Source organism: Penicillium verrucosum, assembly GCF_028828655.1.
Source record: "Penicillium verrucosum strain IBT 35672 chromosome Unknown utg000001l_segment0_segment0, whole genome shotgun sequence".
In the NCBI taxonomy this organism is placed as follows: domain Eukaryota; kingdom Fungi; phylum Ascomycota; class Eurotiomycetes; order Eurotiales; family Aspergillaceae; genus Penicillium; species Penicillium verrucosum.
The window spans coordinates 500,675-520,772 of record NW_026643210.1 but is presented as its reverse complement, the minus strand read 5'-3'; the positions used below and the strand labels follow the sequence as shown (position 1 = coordinate 520,772).

The 20,098-nt window shown below is 49.2% G+C and overlaps 10 protein-coding genes across 10 annotated transcripts; 4 read left to right on the top strand and 6 right to left on the bottom strand.

Moving 5' to 3' along the window:
* Nucleotides 1-2,051: 2,051 nt before the first annotated feature.
* Nucleotides 2,052-2,996, bottom strand: N7516_000194 (uncharacterized protein; the record flags this gene model as incomplete). The annotated part of the gene is made up of 2 exons (XM_057212916.1): nucleotides 2,052-2,347; nucleotides 2,969-2,996. The coding sequence occupies 2 exons, from the start codon at nucleotides 2,994-2,996 to the stop codon at nucleotides 2,052-2,054; spliced, it is 324 nt and encodes a 107-aa protein (XP_057074799.1).
* Nucleotides 2,997-3,033: 37 nt separating this feature from the next.
* N7516_000193 (uncharacterized protein) lies at nucleotides 3,034-3,617 on the bottom strand (the record flags this gene model as incomplete). Its single annotated transcript, XM_057212915.1, has 3 exons — nucleotides 3,034-3,171; nucleotides 3,245-3,287; nucleotides 3,421-3,617. 3 exons carry the CDS (start codon nucleotides 3,615-3,617, stop codon nucleotides 3,034-3,036), a joined length of 378 nt encoding a protein of 125 aa, XP_057074798.1.
* A 694-nt stretch (nucleotides 3,618-4,311) lies between these two features.
* N7516_000192 (uncharacterized protein) lies at nucleotides 4,312-4,569 on the bottom strand (the record flags this gene model as incomplete). Its single annotated transcript, XM_057212914.1, has 1 exon — nucleotides 4,312-4,569. One exon carries the CDS (start codon nucleotides 4,567-4,569, stop codon nucleotides 4,312-4,314), a length of 258 nt encoding a protein of 85 aa, XP_057074797.1.
* Nucleotides 4,570-5,698: 1,129 nt separating this feature from the next.
* On the top strand, nucleotides 5,699-5,911 carry N7516_000191 (uncharacterized protein; the record flags this gene model as incomplete). Its single annotated transcript, XM_057212913.1, has 1 exon — nucleotides 5,699-5,911. One exon carries the CDS (start codon nucleotides 5,699-5,701, stop codon nucleotides 5,909-5,911), a length of 213 nt encoding a protein of 70 aa, XP_057074796.1.
* A 1,315-nt stretch (nucleotides 5,912-7,226) lies between these two features.
* pre9 (proteasome core particle subunit alpha 3) lies at nucleotides 7,227-8,218 on the bottom strand (the record flags this gene model as incomplete). The annotated part of the gene is made up of 4 exons (XM_057212912.1): nucleotides 7,227-7,366; nucleotides 7,437-7,855; nucleotides 7,949-8,133; nucleotides 8,195-8,218. 4 exons carry the CDS (start codon nucleotides 8,216-8,218, stop codon nucleotides 7,227-7,229), a joined length of 768 nt encoding a protein of 255 aa, XP_057074795.1.
* Nucleotides 8,219-8,499: 281 nt separating this feature from the next.
* N7516_000189 (uncharacterized protein) lies at nucleotides 8,500-10,251 on the top strand (the record flags this gene model as incomplete). Its single annotated transcript, XM_057212911.1, has 2 exons — nucleotides 8,500-8,569; nucleotides 8,627-10,251. The coding sequence occupies 2 exons, from the start codon at nucleotides 8,500-8,502 to the stop codon at nucleotides 10,249-10,251; spliced, it is 1,695 nt and encodes a 564-aa protein (XP_057074794.1).
* A 175-nt stretch (nucleotides 10,252-10,426) lies between these two features.
* On the bottom strand, nucleotides 10,427-11,176 carry N7516_000188 (uncharacterized protein; the record flags this gene model as incomplete). The annotated part of the gene is made up of 1 exon (XM_057212910.1): nucleotides 10,427-11,176. The coding sequence occupies one exon, from the start codon at nucleotides 11,174-11,176 to the stop codon at nucleotides 10,427-10,429; it is 750 nt and encodes a 249-aa protein (XP_057074793.1).
* A 728-nt stretch (nucleotides 11,177-11,904) lies between these two features.
* N7516_000187 (uncharacterized protein) lies at nucleotides 11,905-14,557 on the top strand (the record flags this gene model as incomplete). Its single annotated transcript, XM_057212909.1, has 4 exons — nucleotides 11,905-11,911; nucleotides 12,029-12,699; nucleotides 12,759-14,291; nucleotides 14,339-14,557. 4 exons carry the CDS (start codon nucleotides 11,905-11,907, stop codon nucleotides 14,555-14,557), a joined length of 2,430 nt encoding a protein of 809 aa, XP_057074792.1.
* Nucleotides 14,558-15,201: 644 nt separating this feature from the next.
* On the bottom strand, nucleotides 15,202-16,226 carry N7516_000186 (LUC7 domain-containing protein; the record flags this gene model as incomplete). Its single annotated transcript, XM_057212908.1, has 3 exons — nucleotides 15,202-15,684; nucleotides 15,760-16,091; nucleotides 16,184-16,226. The coding sequence occupies 3 exons, from the start codon at nucleotides 16,224-16,226 to the stop codon at nucleotides 15,202-15,204; spliced, it is 858 nt and encodes a 285-aa protein (XP_057074791.1).
* A 272-nt stretch (nucleotides 16,227-16,498) lies between these two features.
* On the top strand, nucleotides 16,499-18,473 carry gpi16 (GPI-anchored transamidase subunit GPI16; the record flags this gene model as incomplete). Its single annotated transcript, XM_057212907.1, has 3 exons — nucleotides 16,499-16,939; nucleotides 16,995-17,389; nucleotides 17,443-18,473. The coding sequence occupies exons 1-3, from the start codon at nucleotides 16,569-16,571 to the stop codon at nucleotides 18,471-18,473; spliced, it is 1,797 nt and encodes a 598-aa protein (XP_057074790.1). The 5' UTR covers nucleotides 16,499-16,568.
* Nucleotides 18,474-20,098: the final 1,625 nt, after the last annotated feature.

The following is a 20,098-nucleotide window of genomic DNA, read 5'->3' as shown; positions in this document are numbered from 1 at the left end:
AATGCTGATCGGTCCCCAGACATCATCAACATTACTACAATACAACCACTATTGTATCTGTATGATCACCTCCACTTGCCTGTAGCCTTCTAACAGGTTATGAGCCCGGATCCTAACAGTTAGTTAACTAGTTAACTATATGGCCACCATACAAATCTAGGTATCTCTAGTTATAGGGACTTCTAAAGTGAAGTGAATCTGAAGTGAATCTGAGGTAAACCGGAATTGAATGTATATTTCATGGCGGTTGCAAGTCCAAAAAATGGAGATACCTGATTTGTATGGAGGTCAAAAGCTTCATTTTTTGGACTTGCAACCGCCAGCAGAATCAGGGTACTTGGATTACTAAGGCGCATGTAATAGTAATTCAGGTATTTAAATTTTCTGCCGTTCTAAATTAAAGCACTATACGTCTTCGTACCCGTTTCTACGCAACGTAATTGATGTAGCCACCAGGCACAAATTCGTCGGTACCTTGCAACCCTTCCCTATAGCCAAGCAAATTCGGTACTGCCGTGCAGTTTTCGCGATCAAGAGCTGCAAGCGCTTTGAGCTCCGTGTGGGTGCGCTGGCTGACAACCTGCTGGGCTCGGACTTCTGCAGCGCTATGAAAGGTACCATCAAGAGGGATCTGCATATAGATCCGTATCAAGCCCTGCTGAGTAGGGTTTAGAAGGCTATGACAAGAGAACTTGATGACGGCAAACGGAGGCCCCGCTTCTCGCTCATATTCCTCCTGGGTCATGGTTTGGTAATCTTCGGATATTTTCTCGTCAAGAACAAACGTATGAGGGGGCGAGATGGAAGGCTGGTGGAGTTTGATTTCAGTGCCGACCAGGTGATTAAAGTTTACCGAGGGGGTCGTGAAGTCCCTAGAGCTAGACATTGCGATAAGTGAAAGGAGACGAAAGGTTGAGTAGATTCAAATTGAAAAGAAATGAAAACGCTCTGATGGAGAAGAGAGAAAAGTAGGGCGTGGAGGTGATAAAAGAAGTGATGAGCAATCTATGGATTTAGATCACTACTGTGTGTGGGGAAAAAGCATGAGTAAGATTCTTAATTGCTAAAACTAATAATGCAGGGGTTTATATACCCTGCTGGAACCATCTAAACATTGCTCAATTGTAGCAAACAAATAGCAAACAGCAAAAGGCTCAGTCTGTAGCAAACAACATTTATGCATGCATGGGAGATTGTTCAACACAAACGATGTATTAGGACACTCATTTCTATATCTGATTAATTATTCTTCTTCAATCCTACATTGTTACTTGTGTATACCTTTGAACAACCAGTGTGACTCTTTCCTTGATTATAACTTGACAACACACACGAGCAAACCAATGCCTGGGTATAGATCTACTGGGCGCTCTACCTGGAATCTTTCCTCGATACCATCGAAAGAGCCTAACCTGTAGTAAGGCCTATTGGCGGCTGAGAGACAGATCGTTAACGTTGGAAGATCGTATTGCCCACTAATTGGACACTAAGCATCACTAAGTGATCAGGGAGCTTATAATAGGCACTTACTAAGCACCCACCAAGCATCAGTCATTCTGCACATGACTGAACTGAGCATGATCACTGATCTGAGTCCGTGCTGACATCTATTTAGTGAGCCTAAGCCTGAGCACCCTCATAAAAGCAGCCGCAGATCAAATAGGAAAGCCACACACGTCAAGGAAAACCGGTACGCATGGATACAAATATAACCAAAGGTCACTTGGGAGTTTTAGCTAGTTACTAATTTGCGTTACTTTGATATATCATTGTACTTAAATATACACCGGAATTTGTAGAATATCTGCCACGTCGATATTACTCCTATAATATGTACGTAAAGACAAGGGAAGGTCTTGTTATAGAAGCAAGGTGTCAGCGGTTTGCGAACAAATTAAATGAAAGTTGGGAAAAGGAACGAAAATGTTATTGAAATCACTCATAGTGGTGCTGCTTCTGTCCGACGTAGGAACTTCTTGGGGCTCAATTGTCACGACTTCTAGTACCCGTGAACAAAGAGGGGCCAATCACTCAGCGATGAGAGCAAACATTCATGGATGCGAGTTGCGTTCGAAGGAGCGATGATCAAGGCTACGCGCAATATTGAGCCGGCCATGGGGGCTCTGCCCTTCGCTACAAGCGCACTTCCAGTTAACCGTCACATCATGCAGATCCAGTTCATATTCTGACGGCTGGCGGACCGCCGGCCCGTCAGAAGATAGCGCCAAATGATGCATGGGAGGATGACGTGCCTCATTTACGACATCTCGGTAATATGCAGAGGAGTCGCCGTAGAGGGGTGTCGAGCGCGGGCGGCGGACTGGCTCGAGAGTGGAGCGTGTCCAGACTCACCTGGATATTCGAACAACATTCATTGCTGATTCGTCAGTCTCGTAGTCTCGTCCGCATACACCCACTTCATTGTGAGGTTCTTCGGCATATTATTGTAGCATCATACAATGTGGTCGTTCGTTGCTTTTAAAGACGAGGGGCCGATCACCTACCTGTGTTTCTTCCCTCCGGAGATAGGGTAGAAGGGCGATGAGAATGAAGGGGAGCCGGAGACTGGGCCTTGTTGGAGTTAGAGGACGACATCTCCAGGTAACCCACATACAAATTCAAATGGACAACCCGAAGTTGCCCTTGGCCAATTAGCAGAAGGTTGAGGGGGTTATTGGGCATTACATCCAACATAGGTTGTTCTAAATGATGCCAGAAGAAAAAGAAAGGAAAATAGACCACCTAGAACGTAATTTAGTAGTCTGTTCGTGATGTGTACCACAAGTGGAGCATCTGGACATGGGCCCCGGGAGGAATGTCCATGACAACTGGGAACACGCGAATCCGAGGGCCCAGTACGATCCACCAATGAGATGTAGCCATAGGCCGCACCCTACGCAAGTGCTGATGAAATGCACATGCCTCTCTGGTGCAGGATGGGTGGGGAAAGGTCTCGTTAGTTGCATACAACTGACATCCCAGCTGACGGTTGCCATTGGATGATTGGGCCTGCTGCGGGTGAGGATAAGTCAATTAGCCGGCCAATCCCCATACAATTAAGGAAATGTAGGCAGTGGGCTTTTCGCTATCCAGCACCGAAGGTAGCGTTACCCTTAACGATTTGTCGCCGGTCAAAGGCAGGCGTGTGTAGGGTGCGGGAGCCTCCGTACACTTTCAGATCACGGGATCAGAAGAGCCCGGCGCTGTGGAAGCCTGTATGCGGGTCCTGGAATTCAATTCTAACGTTGAGGCACGGGCTTCCCAAGTTGATATCACTCAAAATTGGCCTGTAGTAGCTCCAACCAGATCAAAAATGCTCTAGTATTTCACCCGGCAACTTCGCTTGTTGGGCAGAAACGACAACCATGCTTTTCCCACACACACACTCGGCCTGATCCTTGCGAGGATAAAGACTGGTACACTAAGGATGGGGGAGGGGATTTCAGTGGTAAGACGGAGCGAGAGGCAAAAGAGCAGGGGGGCTTCAGAAGTTGATTCGAGAGATTTTTTGGGCCTGGATGCAACCAGCTCGCCGCAGCAAAGGGATAGATCCACAAAGTGTGACGGTCACTTTGCGGCTGCGAGCCGTCATCAGATGCCAGTTGCCAACTCAACATCTTGTCATGGATCATCTTTCTGGGTTCAATGCTGGACGTGGTTGAGTGGCATTCCCCGACGATCGCTTGTCGTATTGGTGCATTGCCCAGAACAATCGGCCAAAACGGCAAGCACAGAATTGTGCAGGATTTCCCATTCCATATTGGCAATCAGTCATATTTCGTCATTGTCAATAACGTGAATGGCGTCTGGGTCCTCGGTGGAGCTTGCATATAATCCCTAAACGGCGATCCACGGGCTTCGACCCGGCCCTCGCTACCAAGAATCGATGCAGAAAGCCAGAAGAAACGTGCCACGTCAGAGTCTCTGAGCTTTGGTGCAGCTGCATGTGGTTCAGCAATATGTGGAATGTGTCACGGTTCGTGTCTGCGGCGAGCGCCATACATCAATCCGATCCTATCATTTCCGCCAAAAGAAGCAAGTGGATGGTGATGAACACACACATGAGCGGGGGCAAATGCAGCATCCCTCTTTGCAGGAGTGAGAGATCAGCTGAACGAAAATGGATCTATCTGGCCTGCATCCCTAATTTTTGGGGTGTGGCACAAGAAATTTGAATTGGGTGGTCCGTGTCCCTGAGCCCGGGTGCCAATGATAGAGCCTCAGAGTCTCTAGCATTGCCACATAAGTGAGGGCCATTGGCTGAAAGTCATGGGCCGGAAAGATGCGGCAGGGGTGAAAAGACGGCCGAGCCTAAACTTTGATAGACTGGCGAGTAAGGCTCGGCAGGAATAACACAAGACGACAGGGGCTAATGGTTGCAACCACATGCTGAGACCCAATATGAATATCGATTATTGCCCAAATGCAGGAGACACAAGAGCCATGGAGACGAGTGAAGGCAATAACTCGGGATGTGCATGCGTATGCAATCACACAGACAGCAATATCGGATAGATACTTCTGCGGATAAAACATGGCGTTCAGCCAGAATCCCGCGTCAGTGCTCATGATAGATGAGGCACTGAGCCAATCAATAATTGCAGCTATCGAAAAATCACATCAAGATAGAACAACCGATTGTGGTGGAGTCACAAGTGGCGTGCAGAGTCCCATCACATTCGCGAAGGCAGTAGCTTTTCTCTTGCATAGAGACAGGGTTGCCCCTGGGCATGAAGGCCTGATTATTGCATTAATACGACAGCTGGAAAGTACCAGGACCGACTCGGCCATGCAGGATCAGACATGCAAAACGCAAAAGAATCACAGGAGTGCGAGTCCATGCGAACAGCATCCACATGAGAGCGGGGAGAGGCAGATGGCGACGGCATAATTGCAGTAGTCGAATCTGGAAACTAGAGGATTTGCAGCCATGAATTGAGGGATTTTCGACCCATCGTACATCATCACCATGAGGAGGAAATCGCCACGGCTGAGGGTTGCATGCATCCATGAAGCAACCGGTCGTTCATAGTGGCTCCATTCGAGATACCATGGCCATCACACCGTCTCCACTGCTTGGAGAACTGCTCACAGCCAACCGGATCAACCGTCAGGCAGGTGCGATGTGAAATTGACAGACTGGAACCATGGATGATAAGCCATCGGGCACTGACAAACGTCGATCAACAGTGGGACGAGGCAAATATGGGAGAATGCCATGGCATAGAAACTTCATCCGAAACATAAATAAGCCCGTCAACGCCCCCATGATATCGTGAAGTTCTCAATCATCCCTCCAGTTTCATGATTCGAGTCTGAAATCTTCAAGCCAGGCCAATAGATCTTCTTCATAAGAAGGATTCATTCGAAATTTGTTTCAACTTTGTTGAGCTTTCTGCATCGTTTAAAAACTCAGACAAAGGCCGGCCTATCAAATCCGACAAGCGCGGGTGTACTGTCAGGTGCAACCAATAGCAATCCGGTATTCAAGTTGAAACACAGACGGAGAGCTGTGAGCAAGTGGGTTATGTCGTACTTGCAGATTGAGCAGCACTGACAGATCTGATAGGCATGTGCTTCTACAACCAAAAGAGATTTGCGTGTGGAGACTGGAGCTGGACCAGCTTTGCTCACCGATGCAACTATGAATATCGCACCGGCGAGACATGCGGTATGAGACTTGTCAACATGACCGAGAATGAGAAGACCAACTGTCGTCTCTGTGAAAAAAATCGAAACCAAACATCGCAGGCGTGGTGCAGAAGTCGACCGTTTGGATCGGTGGAAGCGAGAAGGTGCCACACTTGTGGCCTCGATGGATCGGTCTCACAAACTCATTATGGAGTTGGAGAAGGAGATCCGCTCCCTGCAGCGGGAGCGGGATGACCGAAGGAGCACACTCCTAAGATAGGATTGGCTTGGATTTGTACAACCGGTGTTCCTTTGGGTTTTTTGGGGGTTCTTTTTTCTTTCCTTCCTTTTTGTTGGACAGGTGAACAGCAATTGTGTTGACTTGTTTCAGGTCATTGGTGGGCAATTGTCCTGTCGTTTTTTGTTACCTGTCATTGTTTCTTTAGGGGGATTTGCAGCGAGTTTCATGTTTCACCATTTGTCCGTGACATTAAGTCCGAACCGAGTTTCTGCAAGTGATGGGAGAACAATATCGCCTTTGAATAGATTGACGAAAATTTTGATTGGTTCAGACTCCGTATTGCTTTCTGTCCATAGGCTGTTAAGCTCCCAAAAAAATGTCAATAGGGACTAGCCATGTCATAAGCGCCCTGTTTTCTTGGGTGAGCGGTTCGCTGAGACAAATTGGGTCTCACAGGACAAGTATTGGCACCTTCTGCAACGAGACAAAAGGGCCATTGAGACCTGACGAATATTAAATGGCCATTCAGAATCGAGATAGTCCTTGGAACGAGAGCAGTGGTGTATGGTTGTCAGAGCGAGGACACATAGTGTGGAACAAAATGCCCCTCATCACATCCCGCACGTGATGATCCCCATGCTTAGATAACCTAATAAGATGAACCTGTCACAAAGGAGATGGATGCATCTTGAGTAGTGTCCTAGGGTAGAGTGATAGGAACGTCGAAGCTGTTCTGCTGGTACATTAGTGTTGTGAGGAGAACATTCAGGGCTAAGGTGGGCTAGGGTGGGTTCCACTTCCCTTGCTCTATATATATACCGGGCCATGGACAACTCCAACATTGCAAATCTTCAACCCATCTCTAAAACGATGAGTGTGAGAAATCTAGGTAAAATGGCGATAGACTCGACAAGTTTTAACGACATGGATGAAAGAGAGAAAGGGAAAAGGGAAGAGTTATCTAACCGAAGGGCACAGAACAGCGAGGCTGGGAACTATATATTATGACACTACAATCGGAGAATTTACTTGCGCTGGCTAGAACTTGCATGCCCCTAAGCAACACGCATGTCTCTTCAGCCTACGTGTACCTATCTGCTTCAGCATCTTCAAGACAAACAGCGTCAAATTGGGATGCAGAGTTGAAGGAGAGCGCTGAGACTGGGCCGATGTGCATGCCACGTCACAATAAGAACAACACCAGATGCAGCCATAAACAAAAGCACTCATGACAGATAAAAGAGCAATGTTTCGTTTGGGCATGAGGTGATGCTAGGATATTGCAACCGGTGATTATGGCCAAAGTATTGGATTCGAGTATCTGAAATGGAAAAAGAACAAGAGAGGATTTAATCTATTTTATGTCACCAGCCTCGGGCTCATCATCGACCTTGGCGAGCCCTTGTTCCCGGAGAAGGGAATCAATCTCATCTGCAGTCCATAGGTGGTGGTAGATCTTGCCATCCTTGGTCTTGCCCACTGTTGCGAACTCGACTGCGTAAGGTAGAAATGTTAGTTTGATGAAACACAATGCAAAAGCGATAGCCGAAAAAAAAAAAATCACTCTTCTCACTGCTCAGCTTTGTCGAGTCCATAGTCTTGCTCAGCACCTTAACAGCCATAGCACAAGCCTCCTTCAGATCGCAGTCCTCCTTGTAATCTTGCTTGAGGAGACTCTGCGCACTTGCGTTGTTTGCCCCAACGCTCGTCGCTTTCCAGCCTCCGTAATTTCCACTGGGGTTGCTCTGGTACAACTGGAATTGACGGAGGTGGTCATATCCGGCGTAGATGAAGGACACACCAAACGGACGGAGACCTCCGTGCTGGGTATATCCTTGCTTCAGATCACACAGCCGGCGGACAAGCTGTTCACATGGAATGTCTTCGTTGTACGTGAGGAGGTAGCGTTGGGCGTTCTGGCGAGCATAGTTGATGAGAATGTTGGCATCGGCGTTCATACCCGCAACGGCGCAAATCATGTTACTGGAAAATATTAGCTACTTATCCAACACCAGACACAGTAAATCTGGTTATTTGATTCGAGACGGAAGGAGGGGTGGGAAGGGGTGAGCGTACTCGTTGATTGTGTAGAGCTTCTCAGCGGACGTATCCTGCTCTAGCAGCTTACTGGTTACCTTCCTCTCAGCAGCGAGGACAATTCCATCCTTGGCTAAGACACCGAGGGCTGTGCCGGCGTGAGAAATAGCCTCAAGCGCATATTCAACCTGGTAGAGCCGACCCTCTGGGGAGAAGATGGTAGTCTATCCAACAGCGTCATAGGTTAGCTGGAGCTGCACAAAGGGAATGACGGTGTGAACAAACCCTCGAATCGTATCTCCGAGACATCGTGTATGAATAAAATAAACCAACAAAAAACTCAGAAATGGGCTAAAAGTAAGGTTTGATTGTGCGAGAGGGGTGGTTCGGGATGGTGAAGGTCGGTGGTGAAGACGTAGAAGCTCCAGGCAACTCGCCCTGGCGCGTCCTCTGTCATCCGCCAAGCTCGGACCACTTCACCACACCAAAGCTTCGTTGCGACGATTTTCAGCACTTTGACCCGCAAAGGACAGACTACGAGAGTCGACTTCCCCATTTCTTTGCATTTCAATTGATTTATCTTGATCTTCATGCTCAGATCAACGTACACCGCTCCTCCCCCTTTGCCTTCGGGGTGGACACAACATCGAGCCCCAACAGGTTAGTCTTGTGCTTAGTCCAAGTAAAAAGTTTTGGCTGTTCTAACTCTTAACCCAGGTCATTTGTACTACTATAATGCTTCAACAAAACAATCGACATATACCCGCCCTCAAGAAACAGCCCCTCAGCCCATTCAGGCCGCCCTCGACACCCCAGAAGCAACATACAACCCCGAGACGCTCCCTCCATTTTCTTCAACTCCCTATGGCCCGATAGGTTTTGGCACTGGGTCAGGGCAATTTGGCCCACCACAAAACTTTCGCGGCCGCGGAGGATTCCGCGGTGGGAGAGGTTATCATGATCGTGGACGGAGAGAACCCGAAGATCGACCAAAAGCAAAGCATCCTATTCCTGACTGCGCCCCGTGGTTACTAGTACAGACCAAGCTTAGGAGGAGATTCGTGCACAATCCTGAAACAAACGAAAGTTTTTGGAAATTTCCACAGCAAGTTTTGAAGGGCGTGGTCGAATTTGATCGCCTCGAGCGTGAGAAGAAGGAAAGAAAAGAACGGGGAGAGCCCGAGGTACCAGCGAAAAAGGAATCGCCCACACCACAGGATGGTGGCATAGAGCCCCAACCGACACCGCAAGAAGCGGAACACGCAGACTATGACTCCGAATATGAAGAGGTCGAGGTTACAGACAGCGAGGGAGAAGAGGGCCAACCATCAAAGCGTGCGCGAGCTGAAAGTGAGGGCGCCAAGGATCAGCCCCTAGAGTTCAATGAAGAAGACATGGCATACCAACTAGCAGCCATGGGTGAAGACTACGGACTGGACCCTGGGGAATATGGTGAGGTCGAAGAAAAAGATTGGGAAGAAGGTGCAGAGGGCCTGCCGCTGACAGAGGCCGATGCTGAGGCTCTCTTCCGCGACTTGCTGGATGACTTCGGAATCAACCCATTCACGACATGGGAAAACGTCATTGAAGAAGGCCGCATCATTGAAGATAGCCGGTATACCGCACCCTCGAACATGAAGACACGACGAGAGATCTTTTCCAATTGGAGCCGGGAACGAATCCAATATGTGAAAGAGCAGAAAGCGAAGCAGGAGAAGACCGACCCACGCATTAGATATCTGGCATTTTTGCAAGAGCATGCCACTCCGAAGCTTTACTGGCCGGAGTTCAAGCGCAAGTACAGGAAAGAACCTGAAATGAAGGACTCTCAGCTTGGAGATAAAGACCGCGAGAAGTTCTACCGGGACCACATCTCGCGTCTCAAGCAACCCGAAAGCACTCGCAAGTCAGATCTGTCGGCGCTGCTCAAATCTGTCCCCTTGGACTTGCTGCACCGGTCGTCGAACTTGGAAGCTCTGCCCGCCATGATAATCACCGATATTCGTTATATCGGTCTCACACCCGAGGTTCGAAACCCGTTGATTGAGGCATATCTATCTACTCTTCCTCCGGCGCCGGAGGTACAGATGACCGCAGAAGAGCTAGAAGAAGTCGACCGAAAACGTGTCGAACGGGAGAAACGCGAGAGGGCCCTTGCAGATCGGGAGAAGCGGGTGGAAGACGAGAAGCGGAGGCAGCGAGGAGATCTTCTACGTGGCAAGCATCTCCTCCGAGAAGGCGAGGCCGAGATTCAACAAGCAATGCGCGTCAACAAGGACGGACTAATGAGCTACATGGATGTTGATCAGGGGGCAGAGGAGGAACAGAAGCCTAGTCAATAATAGTTGTTCACTGAATATTACATGACTTTTGTCGAAATAAGGACAGCCAAGCTCATATTATACATCAAGAGGCAATTTGCTTAAACCAATGCCGTTCGGTTCCTGAGGGTATCACTGTAGATGAGGGAAATCATTTCCTGCGTGTAGACGATTCGTCATTTCACCGTCGATCCAATCATTTAAATCTCCAATCATCCCAATCCTCGTCATCATCGTCTTCACTCTCGCTTTCAACGTGCTCCGCTGCGGCAGATCCCATCGGCTCGTCCTGTGTTTGATCCTTGGCGCGGGCTTCGCGCAGTTCCTCACGTTTTTGTTTAAGCCTTCGCACCCGCTCCTCCAGCTGATCCATCTCGTCGAACTCTTCCTCCAAAAGGCGTGCGGCATCCTCTCGCTCGCCTTCCATCTCTGCCTCACGAGTGCGGACAGTCGATGCCTTCGCTCTCTCTTCCTGCGCAGCGATTTCGGCAGCTGTCATTGGTGCCGCGGATATCGTAGCCTCCGCTCTAACAGCGGCCGGTACATGTGGCTCATCAGACTGCTCGGCGACCTCGCGTTCAAATGCTGCCCATGCTTCTTCGTCAACAGGAGGGGAAGGATCTTGGGGCAGCTGCGTAGTTGGTTCTTCTGCGAGGTCTTCGGTTGGCTCAACAATCTCTTGCTCGTTGTCAAGTGGAAGTTCCGGGCCGGCGACATCATCCTCGACTCGCTCCGAACCTTCATCCTCTGTGATTTGTTCGGTGCTTGTTACGCCAGAGGTAGACTGAAATGTGTCTAGTTCTGCAGCGCGGATCTTCTTTCGCATCACTCCATCTCCACTGTCAACCTTTCGCTTTTTGGTGACCCGGTTTCCTGTCGTATTTGGTTGAGATGTGCCCTTGCGGGAAGCTAATTCATTGCGGAGTAGCGATCGGACGTCGGCCATGTTCTCTTAGGTTGTAGGAAGTTGGTATGATGGGAAAAATGGTGCTTAAAATATGTTGAGAATCAAACTGGCGGGAATAAAAGAGCCTGTGATGAAGAGTGGGGAATCTGGAGAAGCTCAATCTTAAGATTCACCGAAGGGCATTTCGCCGCGAACCTGTGGCTGGTGACAAACAGCACGTGATAATGCCCAGGTGCTATGGATGACAAAGACGGGAGCCAAGCCAATTACTCATCTCCCTTCTCCTCACATCGCATCGCATCTCTTCTCTATCTTTTACCATCCTTCTTTTGGCGTTATTATTTACGCCACTTGATCTTCGAGAAAATACTGCTTCAATCTCAACTGAAAACATCTAGCCCTTTTTCTCACTGCAAAGTGCGTGATTTGGGCTCAACTCACTTCACGCGACCCCGCTTAGCGCCAAGTGTTGGTTTGACGCGCAGCAAGGGATTGCACAGTCCACCCATAACACTCGCTTGAGCGCGTTCATCGCCACCTCGTGTCAGTCCAAGAAATATTGCGCAGAGACTAGGTCGTTTCTTTTATTCGATCGAGCAAAACTGTGGGCTAGACAGTGACGCTGTTGTGCCGTCTTCTTGTGTATTACATTAGCGCCTTGAGCCCGTAGAGACTTTTGTCAGCCTGGGGTAACACCCAAATTTCGAGCAAGTGAAGATACCTATTATCCTTCCACGCGCTGTAGTACGCGCCGAATCACCATTATCATGGCCGGTAAGCTTTCGTACACCATCACTACACACATTGCTATCCGATCACCTGAAAGTGGCAGGACAACCCCAGGTCTGGGTTGTGCACCACCTACCAGAACACAGCTAACAGCGCAATCAGACGAACCCCGACGCTCCGGCCGAGCCACCAAAGGTCAACACAAGAACCTCGAACTGCCAGATGATCCCGCCAAGAAAGGCAAAAGCAAAAGCCCGAAAGAAAAGAGTGCGAAGTTGTCCGCCGAGCCCACACCCGGTCCTAGTGAACCCGAGGGAGACGAAGAAGAGATCATCCGGTGTATCTGCGGTGAATATGAAGAGGAAGAGGACGTGGAGCGCGATATGATCTGCTGTGATCAATGTTCAGCATGGCAACACAACGACTGCATGGGTCTTACATTCATGAAAGGCCAGGAACCAGATCAATACTATTGCGAACAATGTCGGCCAGAGAATCACACAAACCTCTTGGCAAAGATCAATGCCGGCGAGAAGCCCTGGGAAGAAGTTGCTGAGAGACGTCGCCGAGAGGCCGAGGAGAAGAGGTCCAAGCGGAAAAAGGGCAAAAAGGGAGGCCGCAAAGGAAGACCAAGTGAGAGCCGGACAGATGCTAGCACACCAGCTCGCACAGCGCCATCCACTACACCTGGCCCCGGTGGTTCTCCTGCACCCGCTGTGTCTGCTGTGTCTGTGTCTGTGTCTGTTGAACCCGAGAAGAATGGCCATGCTGTTGATTCTCGACGATCCAGCACCAACAAGCGCAAACTGGAAGAGACAGTTGAGGGAGAAAATGTAAATACCTCCATCTCACTCCATAATGACATTCAAATTCTAACCCGTTTATCTACCAGGGACCGCAAGTCAAACAGCAACGGGTATCCCCACAGGTATCCCCACAGGTACCCCCAGCAGCTATCCCAGAGGCAACTGCACCCCAAATCAAAACAGACACCACTATCCCCGAGGCACCTGCCGTTGGAGCTTTGGAGGGGCTGATGCCTGCTCGCAAGAGTGTGGCCACACACCTAATCAAGTTGTTTGTAGACCAGATTACTGCAGCCCTGAAAGCAGGTTCCTTTGCCCTGCGGGCGAATCAGTCAGTGGAGGACATGGCACAACAACTCGCACTATCTATTGAGGATGCCATGTATGAGAGTATCTGCGGACGGTCAGGCGAGCCGAATGAATCATATAAGGCGCAATTACGGTCGATCATGTTCAATGTAAAGAAGAATGCTTCTCTGCGAGATCGTCTGCTCATAGGTAGTCTCTCCCCTAAGTTGTTGGCTCAGATGACAACGGGGGAGATGGCCAGCAAAGAACTACAACAGAAAGACGCCGAGATCAAGCGCGAAGCAGACAGACATCACACCATTGTCCAGGAACAAGGTCCTCGGATTCGACGCACCCATAAAGGAGAAGAGTTGATTGAGGATGAACACCATGGCGCGAACGAGTCTGTTTTCTCCCGTGGACCCCGTCGGATTGTGGGAGATGACGGCGGCCCAGCCAACAAAAGCCCGACCAGCCCGGTGGGAACGCATCAACAAAAGACAGAGAAAGATGGATATGTTCGTGGTCTATCACCCGAGGGTGCTCACCATGACCATGTCTTCCCCGAAGTGGCTCCCACCATCCACGAGCCACTGCCTAGTGGTAGGGTCCAAGCGGATGCTGAGATCGATCAGCTCTTGCGCGACGATGAACCTTATTCACCTCCTTATTCACCCAAAGACTTTGACGACGACGGTACTATCTGGCGCGGCAAGGTAACGATGCCTCCAATTGGCGAGTTCTCCTCGTCCGCGAAGCATGTGGGAGGCGCGGACTTGAGTGGTCGAATCCCATGGAGCCAACTGGCGCCCTCCACATTGGTTGTTGATGGCCGTATTGATATCAGACGGGCAACTGATTATCTATGCGGCCTTCAGTTCAGTAAATCTACCGATGTGTCTGTGATAGCAATCACCAGTCCTGATGAGCCCGTGGATCGTGCAAGCTTTGACAAGATGTTTGACTACTTCCATAGTCGAGGGCGCTATGGCGTCATTGGAAAGCACCCGCTGTCTGCTGTCAAAGACACCTACATCGTCCCAATGGAGATTGGTACCACGGTAATGCCTGAGTTCATTGAGCTGCTGGAAAATATCTCGCTGGAGGCACCCATTACTCAACGCACGCTTCTTACTATTTTCGTCGTCAAAACTGGCGAGTCCAACCCCTCATCTGTCCAGCCGCCATCTCACCAGGCTAGCCAGGAGCCACCCGTCTCTGCGAGCCCCTCTGCAGCAGCAGCGACTCCCCAACAGCCTCAGTTTAGCGCTGGGATTGCGCCAACTCCCCCTCTCACTTTGGTGGATTCAACCCGAACCCCGCCACGTACGGTCAGCAAGCCCCTGTACAGCAAGCCCAGGCCACCTCTCAACACCAGCCTGCTCTGACCGGCCTCCCCGCCGCGATGCAAGTCCTTGGCCCGCAAGTTGATGCTCCTGCCATTCAGCAACTTCTGAAAACTGCACCTAATGTGGACATGGCGCAGCTGAGTGTCGTTCGCGACATTCTGGCCCGCCAACCTGCTGCTGCTGCTAATTACGATACTTTGATGCAAGCTCTATTCGAGACCCAAGCAAACGGGCATGTGCCCCAGTAGGGTTTGTAGTAGATCTATATCCATGATAGCCATTCTTTTTCGTGTACAGATTATCCTATTTTGTATTTCCTTTTACAAGACTGCGCAATGCTAGTCTGGTGTTCGGGACTGAAGTCCCCAGGGCTGGGAAAAGGTTTTGTTTTAGGAAAGTGGAATACCCACCATCAAATGTTTTCAATGTTCTGCCTCCTGGTTCTCTACTCGTGAAAATGAAAGCCCTTCTCCTAGTATCAGTCTTTCGTAGGGCTGGTTTTGCCGTGTCTCGCATGTGTATGAGTTTGTCGTAGCCAGATTGCAACCATGATCTACTAAAGTCTTCCGTTTGTAGTCACTGGATTCCATTTTATGGATGGTTCTATGTAATCTTTTTCTATTATGACACCAGCAGAAACAGTCGAGATATTTCATCATATCAGGGGGAAAGACAATGTATACTATAATTACACGATTCTTGTACATATCTAAGGGGCTGTGAGATATCGACAAGGAAAAGCATGAAAAATGAAATGGATATTGAACACTTATCCTATGACCTCCCTAACCGTCGTCTGAGCATCATACACGAGATAATAAGTAAAAACGCCTGCGCTATGCAACGGGCCCAGAGCCCAAGTCTTCCAGAACGAAGAGAAGTTAACGAAAAATCACCATCTTCCACCTCCGCGGCGTCGATATCCACCGCCACCACCGCCGCCGCCGCCATACCGAGGACCACGGCCAGCAACGGGGCGACCACCAGAGGTGTAGGGGTTGTCATCTTCTTCATGGTGACGAATTGGTGGAGCCCGGCCCTTCAACTCGACGCTCAGCTTCTTGCAGTTCTTGCGCATGTCTGAGTATCCCATGTGCATCTTTCCGAAGAAGTGATCCGCCAACCGGCGGTCGTTGTCAAGACGAGACAAGTAAGCACCGCAAACGTCGCAGACCTGCAGCTTCTGGTGGCCGGATGGACCAGAGGTATCTTGAAGGTTCTTGAGATCGCGCTCCAGATTTTCCTTCTGGTGTTTGGAGGTGCGGACTTTGTGCATTTCAGCGAGTGCTAGCACAACGGAGCCTGTCTCACCGAGAATCGAGACTTCTTGGAGACCGGAGTTGATTGTGTTAGAAAGATCGGCAATTTGTTTGAGCTACATAAGAAATTAGCGAAGCTCAGTTGAGTCCATCTCATTCGGGATTTGAGATAGAAGTAAAGCTACACATACCAAGTCATTTGTCTGCCGAATCTCATCCGGCGTCTTTTCCAGTCGGCGCTGCGCAGTGTCGATTCGGCGGTCACAGTCGTCAATGTACTTCTGCATGTCGCGCAAGTAATCAAACTCGAATCCCCATTTCGCCTTCTCCGAGGAAGGTGCAGTGTCATATTCGGTCTTCAGGCCTTCACTATGAACCTTGGGGCAAGGTCCGAGGTCTTGCTTGGTGTTGGTGAACAGGTCATGCGGGCAAGTGCCAACAATGTAGGAACGACAAACTTTGTTGTCTGTGATTGAGAGCTGAGAATTACGACCCTGTGCGCCAGTTCCAATGAGCTGATCAGCTATAGACAGAAGCAATGTTAGCTTAATTTGGAGACTTGTCGGGGTGGGCTTGAGCTTGGAGATTTTGAGAGTTACAAAATGAGCAACATACCTCCCATGAGCTGCTCAAGCAGCTTTCTCTGTTCTGCTGCCATCCTTATGGTGTATCCAATAAGCTGGAAAGTAAAGAAAAAGACGAAATTGTGTCAACGGGCTGATTGGCGGCAAACGACGAAGTCAGTCTTGCCTTTTTTGATGCTTTTGCCAAGGAAGGCGGTGAGGCTCCCCAGTCAACAGACCAGATGGGTGTCCCACGGATTTTGGAGTTTGGCTTGATTCTTTCTTTCGATGCGGAGCTTTTCTGTTGATTCAGTGATTATCTAGGTCTCACTTTTCTGGGGCCACAGCCAAAATAGGCCCATCGTCGCCGACACCCCCTACCAATTGACCGGTGACAACCGCATGGACGAAGACCGAGCTCCGGCAAGCATGAAGTCATGAGGGTCCTTTCACTATTCTCATTTCCTTTCGTCGCACTTATTCTCTCATTATGGAGCTTATCTGCCTTCGCGTCGTCCGACTATCATGAGCACCTCCTGCTACAACCTCTCCCGCAGTCCTCCTTATTAGCTTCTTTTAACTTCCGAAGCAATACATCACAACAATCATTCGACCAACAACATTTTAGATATTTGCCTCGTGCTCTTGGCCAAATCCTTCAACACGCTCATACAAAAGAATTACACCTCCGATTCACCACGGGAAGGTGGGACGCTGAAAGCTGGGGCCCACGGCCATGGAACGGTAGTAAAGAAGGAGGCACTGGTGTCGAGCTTTGGGCGTGGATTGATGCGCCAGGTGATGAAGAGTATGCTCCTCACTCGGAATATGTCATGGGAGCCACGCAATGCTGACTTACTCAGGGCTTTTGCCAAATGGATCACTTTGACGCAGTCCCTCTCTGGTTTGTTCTGCGCCTCGCTGAACTTCGTAGACTCCACCCGGAGCACTCGTCCTGTGGTTTCTTTTGAACCAGCTGGGGATCACTCAGCTGCTGATCAACTGCACCTTTTGCATGGAACACTTCCCGGAGAGGTAGTTTGCACAGAGAATTTGACCCCTTTCTTGAAGCTGCTTCCTTGCAAAGGCAAGGCTGGAATCTCCTCACTATTTGACGGGCACAAATTGTTTGATGCTGCATGGCAGAGTATGTCAGTGGATATCCAGCCGGTTTGTTCTGCAGACGGAGAATGTGTGGTTCAGATCGAGCAAACAGTGGACATGGTCTTGGATATTGACCGGTCCAAGCGCTCTCGTTGTGCGTATTCTTTGCCGGCATACTCTCTCTCAAGATTGCTAACAGAGATATAGCGAACCCAATTCCTCGACCTGTGCCTAATGAGCAGCTGGTTTGTGACACATCCAAGCCTTATAATTCAGATGATACCTGTTACCCGCTGGAGAAGACAAGCGACAAGGCGTGGAGTCTTACGGAAGTTTTTGGGCGAACCCTGAATGGCGTTTGTCCTCTTACAGATTTTGATGGGTCGAGGGACCAGAGTGTTTGCCTTCGGGTGCCACACGAACGTGGCGTCGTCATATCCGAGGAGGCCTATGAGATCAAGAAAGATGATGGATTTACTCGCTGTTTCAAATTGGCGCCATCGGTTCCCTTTGATCTTTCGATTCCGCAACAGCCAGTGACCACTGAAGTCCCGTTAGACGAGCCTGTTTTGCACGCAGAGCGAACTATCGTTGGGCACGGCCAGGAGCGCGGTGGAATGCGCATTATCTTTGGCAACCCATCCAATACCAGCGCAGTCGATTTCATCTACTTCGAGTCTCTTCCGTGGTTCTTACGGCCATATATACATACATTGCACGCAACAATCACAGGACACGATGGAGTCCTGCGCGAGGTCCCAGCCTCTGAAATCGTCAAAGAGACGTACTATCGGCCCGCCATTGATCGCGAGCGTGGAACACAATTAGAATTGGCGTTGTCAGTCCCCGCCGCATCAACTGTCACGTTGACTTATGATTTCGAGAAAGCCATTCTTCGGTACACCGAGTACCCACCAGATGCTAATCGAGGGTTCAACGTCGCACCTGCAGTAATTCGAGTCTTGGATACGGCCCACAATGCGCCGATCTACATCCGTTCCACAAGTCTACTGCTTCAACTCCCTACCCCGGATTTCAGCATGCCATACAATGTGATCATTCTCACTAGTACCGTGATTGCACTTGCATTCGGGACTATCTTCAACATCCTAGTTCGACGAGTTGTCTCTCTGGATGAGGCCACCGCTCTTGGAACACAGACTTTGAAAGGCCGGATACTGGGGAAATTGGTGGCTATTCGTGATCGACTCGGTGCCAAGGGTACTAAAGTCGAGTAGTTTACACTGAATATAATAATTACAATTGCAATATTTATCATTTTCTAGGCCCCGTATGAGACTTGTAATGAGTCCAGCTTCAGTTCTCTATTGCCCATTTCCACATACAACACGAGGCCAAAAATGACCGCTGTCACAATCTGCTTTACTGGCTGGACCAGTTATCCCAAGAGGCCGACCAACGCTTGAACCCGTCGCGAACGCTTGTCGGACATGCTCTTCCAAATGAAACACATTATCAATCCCCTTCTAAAATATAGAGTCAATGCGCAGAAGACCAAGGTGGAGGCAAGGCAGAACATCAGCCTTCAGGCGCATCTCCCGGCGCACTTTGTGTAAACAAGTCACCCATTTATCCGCCTCGCTCCTATCAATGGAGCTGACAGCCATGTGAAGGATATTTATAACCTGAATCTAGCAAACAAACAATCATCACCCCTATAATAAACGAATCAATTCCCAGCTCATGCCCACCTGGCCAGGCTGTGGCCGTGACTAATAATACGCATAAAATTTTAGGGTTATCGTGCCGATAACCTTGTCCCCGCATCGGGGCCGAACTCGGGAAGTAAAAGAGTTTGGCATAAATGTTACTTGTGAACCCTTTCCTTGAATCAAAGACAAATAGCGGTGTATGGATGACAAAGTACAGAGTCACAAAATTGGGACTTTCTACATGTAGTGAATACGTAGGATATTGCAAAAACTTAGCACGAAATAAAAATAAAGGTTAGATTTGCTGAACAATATATCCTGGCATCCCGTCAATGTAAACTCAGGGGAAATTAAAGCTTTGAGCAAAAAGATTTTTTTTCGCTCCGTCTATTTTTCGTACATACTCCCCATTACTCTTCTTTCTTCCCAAAGTGCACCTGCCGAAGGATTCAATATATACAAAGCTCTGCGAGAGTCCCCTTTCAGGGTGATTGAAGTGCCCCGAATGCATGTGGTACGCCAGGGTATCTCTTCATTGTGACCTCGTTTCCGGCCCTTTGCATGAGCTGACCATAATACTCCCCTTCATCTCTCTCAAGACCAGACTCTGCTGTGATGATGTGCGCCTTCACAAGGTTTTTGAATGAAAGGAGCAAGTACAGGTGTTGAGATCCACTCTTTTGTCAATATTCTTTCTTGGGTAGCTGGAAAAGCATCAGTATATGCGTGAAAGGAATCATAAGAGGGGACTAGAAAAAGCAAAGACTTACCGTCATCCTCACCGAGCCAATACTTTAGGAACCATTGCTCTCTACCTAGTGGCCCCCAAGGGGCACCATGGTATAGCAGTACACTTTCGTATGGACAGGTGGTTTTATTAAGCTGCCGGGTTCTTAGACAATAGCGGATATCTGTTGCTGGAACTATAATCAACTGAAGTTTCAGATCAAAGACCTGATCACGGACAAAATGCGACATTACTGCAGACCCCCAATAGAAACACTCAATGGATCGATATTGATACTAGAAGCATTGTTACAACCTGCCCCTGAACTGGTGAGCTACTATTGTAGAATCTAATCAGGATTGTATGAGAAAACAATAATGATGGATTCAGAATATTGGAATTGGACGGAGGAGAAGAAAGAGAGAAGGAGAGAGAGAACTATCTACATGGGTGGATCTGTCTC